Below are 10,630 nucleotides of genomic sequence, written 5' to 3'. Positions count from 1 at the left end.
AAAAAAAAAAAAAAAAAATTTTACATAGTCCTAAAGATTATACCTTGCTAGAAGCTGTTTCCATTTCTAACGAGCAATTTGGCAATAAAGATCAAATGCCTTGAACAAAAGTATATCTTTGTTTCTGGCAATCCCATGTCGCTGATAAATTTCTAAGAACTGGCTGGGCGCTCAGGCCTGTAATCCCACCACTTTGGGAGACCGAGGTGGGTGAATCTCTTGAGGCCAAGAGTTTGAGACTAGCGTGGCCAACATGGTAAAATCCAGTCTCTACTAAAAATACAAAAATTAGACAGGCATGGTGGTGCACACCTGTAATCCCAGCTACTTGGGAGGCTGAGGCACAAGAATCGCTTGAACCTGGGAGGCAGAGATTGCAGTGAACCAAGATTGCACTACTGCACTCTAGCCTGGGTGACAGAGGGAGACTCCATCCAAAAAAATTTTTTTAAAAACCTGTAAAAATTTGCAAATTTGCTTACCAGGGTGTTCACAGCAACAGTATTTTATTATAACTGTACCAAACAAACTCAACCATAAGGAACAACCAAATAAATCCTTGACTCTTCATTTTCTCTCATACCTCCACATGTAATCCAGGTGGCTCTATCTTCAAAACATGGATATCCAGAATCTGGCCACTGCTTAGCACCTCCAGCACTGCCACCCTACTCCAAGCTACTGTTACCTTTCATCTGGATTTTTGCCTCCTTGCTGACTCTTGCCACCTCACACAATAGCCAGAGTAATCCTTTAAAACCCAAGTCAGATTATGTCAATCCTCTGCACAAAAATACTCCAGTGTCTCCCCATCCCTTTTTCAAACCAAAGCCAGAAACTACAGGTCAGTGGTTACGAGGCAGTTTATGATTCTGTCCCAACCTCACGCCACCCCACTATGCTCTCATCTTCTACAGCCCTCTGCACTCCAGCTGCAGTAAATCTACATATCGGGTACACTCATGCCTCAGGGCCTTTACAGTTACTGTTCCCTGTGCCTGAAAATGTTTTTCCCCCAGAGATCCTCATGGCTTGCTCCTTCACCTTCTGCTTAAATTGTCACCTTGTCAGTGAGGTCATCCTTAAAACCCTATTTAAAATAGCAACTATAGACAGGGCTCCATCCCAGAATCTCTATCAGCCTTTGCACTCCATTTTTTTCCATTACACTGAATGCCCTAACACGCTATGTATTTTACTTGTTTGTTTACTCTCTCTCCCAAATAGAATAATAAGGCCCCTAAAAGCAGGGATTTTTATCTTATTTTTTCACTGCTGTATCCCCAGAATAGTGTCCAGAAGAGCGGGTCCTCGTTAAATATTTGAGTGATTTTTGGAATACTGGGTGATAATTAAAAATCACGTTACAAAAAATTTTAATACAATGTTAGAAACTAGTGGAAAGGGAAAGAGCACGTTATCAAAGAATATGTAACCCATGGATCAAGAAGAAATCATATGGGAAATTGAAATGCATTTTTCACTGAATGTTAACAAGAACACTTCAAAATCAGTGGGATTCAGGTAAAGCAATTCTTAGAGGAAAATTTGTAGCTTTAAACTTCGTATGAGAACATCAGAAAGGTTAAAATCAAAACAATATAAAAATGAATGTTCCAAACAAACTTTGTGTCTAAAACAAATACATATATAAAAGACATTAACACTTTTTTCTGGTTATTTCTGGTGGTAAGATTACCAGCAATTTGCTTTTGTGTGTGTGTGTGTGATGGAGTCTCACTGTTTTGCCCAGGCCAGAGTGAAGTGGCGCGATCTCGGCTCACTGCAAGCTCTGCCTCGTGGGTTCACATCGTTCTCCTGCCTCAGCCTCCCGAGTAGATGGGACTCCAGGTGCCCGCCACCACGCCCAGCTAATTTTTTGTATTTTTAGTAGAGACGGGGTTTCACCGTGTTAGCCAGGATGGTCTCGATCTCCTGACCTCGTGATCCGCCCACCTCAGCCTCCCAAAGTGCTGGGATGACAGGCGTGAGCCACTGCTTTTCTGTATGTTAGTTTTTCTCTAGTGAACAGGTATTATTTTTATAATTAAAAAAAAAAAGGTTTTAAAAAACATCCTTTCCCTGTGGTTGAATTCTAATTGCTGGCCTCTTCCTCTGCCTGTCTCTTAAAATACTTCTCTGGATTCCATCCTTGTCCTTCATCAACTTGTATTTATTCCTTAGGAATCTTACCCACTTTCTGGATTCATTTATAACCTGAAAATTGATTTCTCAATTTTTTGTAATATCCTGAATTAGAGACTCATGTTTCCAACCACTTAAAGGATACTTCTATCCAGGTGGAAATCCTACAGCCACTCAAATTTAACAGGCCTAAAAGGAACTCATTATCATTTCCTAAAACTTGTTCTTTTCATCTTTAATACTGGTTAAAGACATCACTATGTACCCTGGTTCTCAATTCTATCAGTTCTACCTTAGAAATCTCAATCAAATCTAACTTTTCTTCTCCCTCACCAATGCCATGTTTTCAACATAGGCATCTTCTATCAGTTATATTCTAAAATTCGAATCCTAACTTACCCTCCTGCTATCACACTCTCCTCCTTAAGAACTGAATCCTGATAAGGGTTGCTGCATACAGCCTGAAGTCTGCACCACTAGAGAAGGTTGCCATCCATGTAAATTATGATTGTTAATTGTGCCCAATGGCCTAATCATGATACTCCCCCTGCTTTCAAACTTTATGAGATAAAACAAACCTATAGCACTATAAAATCCTTCAACTGGCTCCACTTTCTATTTTTCTAGCTTCAGGTTCTCATCATTCCTCTATGCACCCTGCAATCCAGACATATTTAACTTTTCAGTATGCCCTATCAAAACCCACGCTTCTATGGATTTCTCTTTAGTCTATGGTGCCCTCTCTCCGTAAAACTTCTAAATCCTTCAAACTACAGTTCAAATGTACCCTCCTCTGGGAAGCATTTTTTGACTAGCCTAGACAAAGATACTTCACTAGGCATTTTGCTAACAGTTCTATTACAGAATTTGTTGCACCGTATAATAATCACATATACCCATCTCCCAAATTCAGTGGAGAGTTGAGCAGTGCATAAAGAAGCCCCATATTTGAACCCTCAGTAACTACAATGTGCAGCCCCTAAAAGGGGCTCGATTCATGTTTATTAATACTATACTTACCATATGCATTAGGACAACTTTTTAAAAGTAAATAAAAAATGAGTTTAACAAAAAAGTTACATGTTCAACCGTCAATCTAAGTCTATAATCCATGTGGCAGACAGAACTGATGTGACTCTTCTTGATTCCTACACTTCCTGGTGTTTAAACCTTTGTATAATTCCCTCCCCTTGCACGTGAACTGGACCTATGGCTTGCTTCTAATCAATGAAATACAGCAAAGGCAATGGGTTGTATGTGATTACATGTACGTGATTATGTAAGAACATAGCACCAGTTCACCTTTGCTAGACTCTTCCTGTGCTGACTTTGAAGAAGCAAGCTGCTCTGAACCTAACAGACACAAAGAAATAAATTCAGCCAATAACCCAAGGAAGTCTGGGGGCAGACCTTTCCCCAGTTGAGTCTCTAGATAACAACCCAGCCCTGGCCAACACTTTGACTGCAGTCTTACAGAGGACATAGCTAAGTTGTGCCCAGCCTCTTGACCCATAGAAATTGTGAGGTAGTAAATCTGTTGCTTAGAACCACTAAATTTGTAGTCATTTGTTAATAAGCAGCTTAGAAAACGAATAAAATCAGAACCTAAGGCATTTCTGAACTCTTTTTTCACAAAAAGGCCTACGTTTTGTCCAATTTCTAAACAAGTAAATGTCATGTACATGCAAAATTAAAACACAGACTAACATTTCAAATTAACAATAGTTCTTAAGAATATTTACATAACGTAAAACTTAGGAAGTAATTTGCTATATAAAGCAGTTCCTACACTCTCTTTTAACACATTTGCCAATATACCCAATTTTACATAATACTTAGTAGATGTAATAAGTGTAACATTAGGGCAATTCTCCTTACAAGCGCAAACAATAATAAATAGTTTAAAAGTTGATATCTAATTAACGATATTTGGTAGTCAGAAGAACTTACTTACTAGTCATCAGGCAAAGCAATCAAATTGGAGGACAGCAAGGGACTCGCTGGAGATGTGCCTGAGGGAGTAGGACACTATCTTACAACAACAGGGCTCTTATCCCCTCAGGCACTGCACCAGCCAGCAAAGCATCAAAATACCAGGTTCTCAGGTCATGCTGCTCTCAGATCAGGTGATGCCCTGTGCAACTCACCAATCCTCCCCACCTTGCAGTCAAGAATAGTTTCAAAAAATCCCCAAAGCAGAAACTTCCACGACACAGGCCACACTTACACACAGCAAAGCATATAATATGAAGGTATGAAATTACAAGTGAGAAACAATAACCACCAAAATTCTTGTTACTTCAGGAGTGGCAGGGGTTGTGGTTAGAAGGCTCATTTTTCTTAGAAAGAGGCAAACATTCCTCTTCTGCCACTCCCCGTAAAAGCCTTCAATGGCACAAAATAACATTCAAGAATAGGAAATAAATTACAATATCCCAAATTCAAACATTTTGGCACTTGATATTGGTAAGAAGTGATAACTGAGACCAATTCAATAATGGTTAATTGATGAAGACAACCTAACACCATAAAACTTCACATCTGCCTTAAAAATTAAGAGAAATCTTCCTAGAAATATAGGTCTTCTTCAACATACTCAGTTTTAAGAGATAACCCGCACTCCTTCAATATAAGAAAACATGTTTCACAAGTAACAAGGCACCTGAATGACAATCAGACTACTGAAATACTCAAGAGCAAGCCACACCCAAGAAAGCTCAAGAAAATCAGAAGGCCAAAAGCAACCCCACACCACTGGTTGTCTGAGATTAAGTCATTTTACATTTTCACTTCCGGACTCAAGGACACATTTAGAAGTCCACACGATTTCTCTGGAAATAATCTCCATTTATTGGTATATTTCTATAGCCCAATTCATCTACCCCATTCTTGCCGCATCATTAAAAGGCTATTTTACCACTCATATTATGCTCTTATGAACAATAGCTACTTGACAGTGGGAAAAAAAACGTAGATATAAATTAAAGCCAGACAAACCCCTCTAAGATACCATCAAGACTTTTAAACGTTAGGAAATACCCTTAAGACCCGTTTTAAAACAAAGGTGATGGACAATACTAGCAGTAGTCGAGAAAGTGTCTGTTCACTTTAACACTCCCCAGTCTGAAAAGAATAACAAAGACAAGATTTACTTCACCTAAAAACTCCTATATAAATATAATCATATTCTGATGTCCGGCAACTCAATTCTAGGAAATTTCTACAAACTGAAATATCTGGATTAGGCATTTTTCTTCCAGTCTCTAGAGAAAATAAGAGCGTATATAGCCAAAATAGATGTACAAAAGACAGCAAAACATAAAACCAACACAGAAAACTTCCTCGTTCAATGTGGCAATTCATTATGAGGGAACTACTAACAATTCCACCTGCTAGACTCTTAAGTGTTAAAAATAAAAAGGGGGGACTGTTTTTCATTTTCTATAAATTACATGACAGCTCACAAGAGAATAATTTTGAATCTTATTGGTACCATATTTTCTTATTAGGAGACGTGAATAATCTAAACAACAATTAAAACAACAGCTTTACAAAAAACAATATGAACTTTCCATTAATTCTAAAATAATCCTTTTATCAATTTTAAGATGGGTTATTTGTATATAACCATTTATAAAATTTGTAACTGAATAAACACAATAATGCTATAATAGATACTAAAAAATCAAGTAAATGTGAAGTATAGTCAAGTCTAATTTTTTAAATTATAAGATCTAGCTCCCTAAATCTCATGATGATGAGAAACACACTTCTATTATTTTCCTAATAACCCGTCCACTAAAATATAGGTAAAAATCTCAGTAAGGCATGCCACTAAGATGGGGTTTCACATAAGTGTATTCCATCTCCCTGTCTCAACAAAAATTTCAGGATGTGGCACCTTCATTTGATCCTGTCATACAGTAAGAACAGGTAATTTCTCTGATCCCTTTCCAGCAATTCTCAACTGAGGTTCCTCATCTGAATCACTAAACACAGGCAATTTTTTCAGTGACTGTTTTCTCAACTGTTCCAAGAATGACACATAACTAAAACTGTCCTAAATGCACTGGAGCTAAAAGTTAAAATGCATTGCACACTACAGCACAATTGTCTCCACAAAGCCGGTTGAGAAAGACTGCTATAAGTTTCTCAGAAACTGTCACTGTACTACTAGGTCCCAGTCACCCAACCCCAACAGCACTAAAAGAACTATAGTGACTGCACAAATCTACAACTTAGATAAGAAAAAAGAGAAATGCTTTATCTCCAACTATAAGCAACTAGGTATTTTGACTTACTCATTTACTAGGAATAACATGGGGCTCAACTGTCCCGTGCTCTGAATGGAATGCATTTACTTAACAAAGTAAACCCATAGAAACATGTTTCTCAAAGGGAATTATCAGCTCTTAGAAAATGAATTTTTAAAAATCAGCATATTAAATATTAACTATTAACTTGACAAGGCTTTTCCTATTCACCCTTCTTTAGCGAACTTATTCATCTTTTGATAACTGCTAAATGCAAGTTTTCACTTTAAAAAGATAAAGATAAATATTAAAAACCAGTTTGCCCTTCAATCTCACACTAATCACCAATTCTCAGAATCTGCCTTTTATATTCTTCAATGTGGACTACAGCAACTTCAACTTAGTTTAGTTGTGATCAAATCACTTTAAGGACACCAGGAGAGTTCTTTTACTCAAAAGCAAATGACTTTTAAAAATGGCCCAATTTTAAGAGGGATGAATATTTTTAAGAAGCAAAAATTAATTTAAAACAAGGTAGCTAATTAAAAGTCAAGCGTCATTCCATATTGAATGTGCAAAGCGTTACTAAAAAGATGGGAAAAATTAAACATGACATTCTTATTTTTAATTTATGCTGGCGTGTATGCTGATAGTACAGAACATCAGAACAGATAAATTACTACGTATTCCACTTTACTAAGTCTCCACTCAAAGTTCCTACGTTTACAAATATATGAGTAAAAGAGGCACAAAAATGTAGGGGATGCTGTTTTCGCTGTTCATCTGCGCTCAGCTGCGAATTCTTCTAATATTGGATGCATAATGCGATGAAATGGGAATGCTTATCTTCTATATTTGTATTTATTTTCATAAATCGGGGAGGGGAGGTGGTCTTGATTCATTTACTATTAGCGTTTTGCAATAAAGTAGATCAGCATAAAACATAACTGAAGAAGTAGAATTCACTTTTCCCAGGACAACGCACCCTTCCTCCTGTTTCTATAGTAAAGCACATCATTTTGCTATTAAAAATGTCCATTTTCCACAACTGACTTTTTCTTAACTCTAGTCAACACTGCTCTTCAAAAGAACCTAGCCAATTACTGTACCTTGTAGGCAGAGTTGCAAAATTTTTACTTCCTTAGGAAACTTTTCCACTTTTTAAATGCTTTCCAAATTAAGCAGGACTCACATTAACTGTGACCTTAAGTAGCGGTTCAGTGGGGTTTAAAAACAAACTTTTCATTAACGCTTTCCTCCAATTAAAGTGACATAGTAAGTGGGACTGACACGGATTTAAGGATTACAGCTTTTTATTAAAGGTCGGTCCAAAGATGGTAACTCAGCGTTCATTCGAGACCCTTTGACTTTTGGCCTTTAAAAACTGTTCCCCACTGAGTCCCCAGATAGAACTACATTTAGCAACGGGTCTCCTCCTGACTTCCCGGTACCAAAAGCCACAACCACAAGGGCTGTTTCGTCGGTTTGTTGTAAAACAACATTTGCTGCAGTCATCTCTCTGAAAAACAGACTTTCTCTACCGGGGAGCCGCTGAGGTGAGGGTGCTCACGATGTTTAAAAACCAAACCACGCGTCTACGCGACAGCGCCACCGCAGCAGTTAAGTGCCAGGGGTTTCTTCCCAGGATGGAGACCTGCGGGGGCTGGGCCGGGAAGCAGCCCCCGGCGCCCCGGGCGAAGGAGAAAACAAGGCTAAAAATAGCCGGCGGCCACAACCCACGTGCAGCCGTGGGAGGACCGAGCGCGGGCGCGCGGAGAGGGGTCCGTACCTCCAAACTTGCGCGGCGACAGGTGAGCTGGTAAGGAGCGAATCACCGGCCGCGGCACCCGGGTCCCGGCCGCCGCCGCCGCCGCCGTCTTCAGGGCTGCTGTGCACCGAGTCCTGCGAGCCGTAGGGGCCGCTGCTGCTGTTCGGGATGCTGAAGGAGGACTGCGCCGCACGGGCCGCCGACGCCACGCTCCCCACGGCCCCGCCGAGGCAGCGGCTGCGCGGGGCTGCCGAAGCCGCCGCGGCGCCGGCCGCAGCGCTGAGCTGCTGCGCATTGGGCACCTGAGCCGGGAACCTCCGCGCAGCGGCGGTCAGAGCGCCTCCGCCGTCCGCGGTCCCATTAGCCCCTCCGCTGCTACTGGAAAGTAGATCTGAGCCCGAGCACGCGCGCGTGCGACTGTTAACTGCTGTCGGGCCGCTCTGCTTGGCGCTCATGTCCTCCGCGCTGCGCCCGGAGAGCCCAGAGGGCAGGAGCGAGCGCGGGAGCTAGAGAGCAGGGCCCAGGCGCCGCGGCCGGTCCAGAGAGGCCTCCGCGCGTACAGGGCCGCCGCCCGGCGCCCCCTTCTCTGGGCGGCGGGCGAGGCTGGCGGCTTGACGCGGCCGGGGGAAACGAGGAGACGCGCAGAGGAAGGGGTCCCGGCTGCGCGCACCCCTCGCTGGCTCCAGCAGGAAGGGGCGCCTCAGTTGACCGTGCGGCTGCAGCTGGTTTTGCTTCTGGTGCGCCACAACGGGTCGCTGGTGCTCTCTGCTGCTGCGCTCGGCGCCCCGAGCCTCGGCACAGCCTCCTCTCGGGCGGCCGCTGCTAGCGCCGCTATCCTCCGGCTCCCAAGGCGGCTGGCGGCTGAGCGGGAGGCGCCCGCCCAGACTCCACCGGGGCCACCTTCCCTCCTCCCCCAGCCGCCCAGCTGTTATTAACGGAGAAAGAGGGAAAAACGGGTGGCGCGCGAGGGGAGGACGAAGAATGGGAGGGAGGGGTGGCACGCGCTTCCTGGCAACCGTCGCCTTGCTCCCCCTGCGAGATTAATTTCACAGGAGATTAATTTCTCATTTACAAATAAAAATGTGAGTTTAGAACAGAATGTTTTAAAAAGGTAAAATCATTCATTGCATACTATATGCCAGCACTATACTTAGGACATACATGACTATATATGTGAGCTCTTATCTCACTTCTCTTGTAGAACAGTTATTATTAAACTCATTTGAGAGATGAAATGATTGACAGCTGTTGAAGGATTTCTTGAAACCATAGAAACTATAACTTGCAGAGTCAGAATTTCCGTTCAGTTCTGACATCAAAGCTATGCTTTTCCTACTATATCAGGCTGTATAATAAATCTACACTTGTGAGACGTGGAAAGATGTTTACGATGTTTAGTGATATATATTACATTAACATTGATAATGTGATCTCATTAGGTAGTATTGAGTAACTCTTAATTTCATGTTTTAAATGCCTAGGGGGAGGACTGGAAAGATAATCACCAACATTTTTTTTGTTTTTTTGAATTGGAGTTTCACTCTTGTTGCCCAGGCTGGAGTGCAGTGGTGTGATCTTGGCTCATTGCAGCCTCTGCCTTCCGATTTCAAGTGATTCTCCTGCCTCAGCCTCCTGAGTAGCTGGCATCACAGGCGCCTGCCACCATGCCCAGCTAATTTTTGTATTTTTGGTAGAGATGGGGTTTCACCAGTTGGCCAGGCTGTTCTCGAACTCCTGACCTCGTGATCTGCCCGCGTTGGCCTCCCAAAGTGGTGGGATTACAGGCATGAGCCACGGCGCCTGGCCAATCACCAAAATACTAAAAATGGTTAGCTCTTAGAGGTGCTTACTTTCCTTTTTCAACTCTTTATTTTTTTATTTTTCCCCCAGTGATCTCACAATAGTTTTCCAGAATGTATAATGTTATTTTTAAAAAACCTCTGAGACATAAACATTCTGTCAGAAATTTTTTTGTTGTTATTTTTCCTTTGTCTTTGAATATGTTACAAATAGCTTGCAGATTGGAAACAACTGGTTAATTAAATCTTCTGCTTGGTTAAAGTGGTAATGCATACAGGTGCTATTATTTCATTATGTTCCAGTTTTTATAATATACTTTATATATTTTATGAAGGAATAAATTCAAGGATCTAAATGAAATGAATTTTGAAATGTTTCTATAAATCTTTGTATTTTTCTATTAATCACCATATTTTAATTATATGCTTTTATATTGACTTAACAGTTACTATTATTTATATTACAGAATTGGTTACCACATATGTAATATTTTTCTATATAGAAGCATAATGTATAATTTTGAAGTGACTGATTCACAAGTGAAATGATCTAAATTGTCAGAGTTTATAATGTTTAAGGCAACCATCACAAAATGGTACTTTGGAAAGATTATGAAGAGAATGTATTTTCCTCCATTATCTCTTTTTTTTTAGTCTTTTTTTTT

The 10,630-nt window shown here is 41.1% G+C and overlaps 1 protein-coding gene and 1 pseudogene across 1 annotated transcript; one reads left to right on the top strand and one right to left on the bottom strand.

Annotated features, from left to right (window-relative positions):
• LOC105533750 overlaps positions 1 to 10,630 on the top strand; it is a 136,287-nt pseudogene that overhangs the window by 26,007 nt on the left and 99,650 nt on the right.
• On the bottom strand, positions 5,029 to 8,621 carry ZNRF2 (zinc and ring finger 2, E3 ubiquitin protein ligase). Its single transcript, XM_011972224.1, is given in 3 exon segments — positions 5,029 to 5,268; positions 8,188 to 8,243; positions 8,245 to 8,621. Coding segments are annotated over 3 exon segments (453 nt in total). The 3' UTR covers positions 5,029 to 5,248.

The sequence above is a fragment of the Mandrillus leucophaeus genome, unplaced genomic scaffold (genome assembly GCF_000951045.1).
Source record: "Mandrillus leucophaeus isolate KB7577 unplaced genomic scaffold, Mleu.le_1.0 Scaffold128, whole genome shotgun sequence".
NCBI classification, from domain to species: domain Eukaryota; kingdom Metazoa; phylum Chordata; class Mammalia; order Primates; family Cercopithecidae; genus Mandrillus; species Mandrillus leucophaeus.
This window is presented reverse-complemented; position numbering and strand designations above follow the sequence as displayed.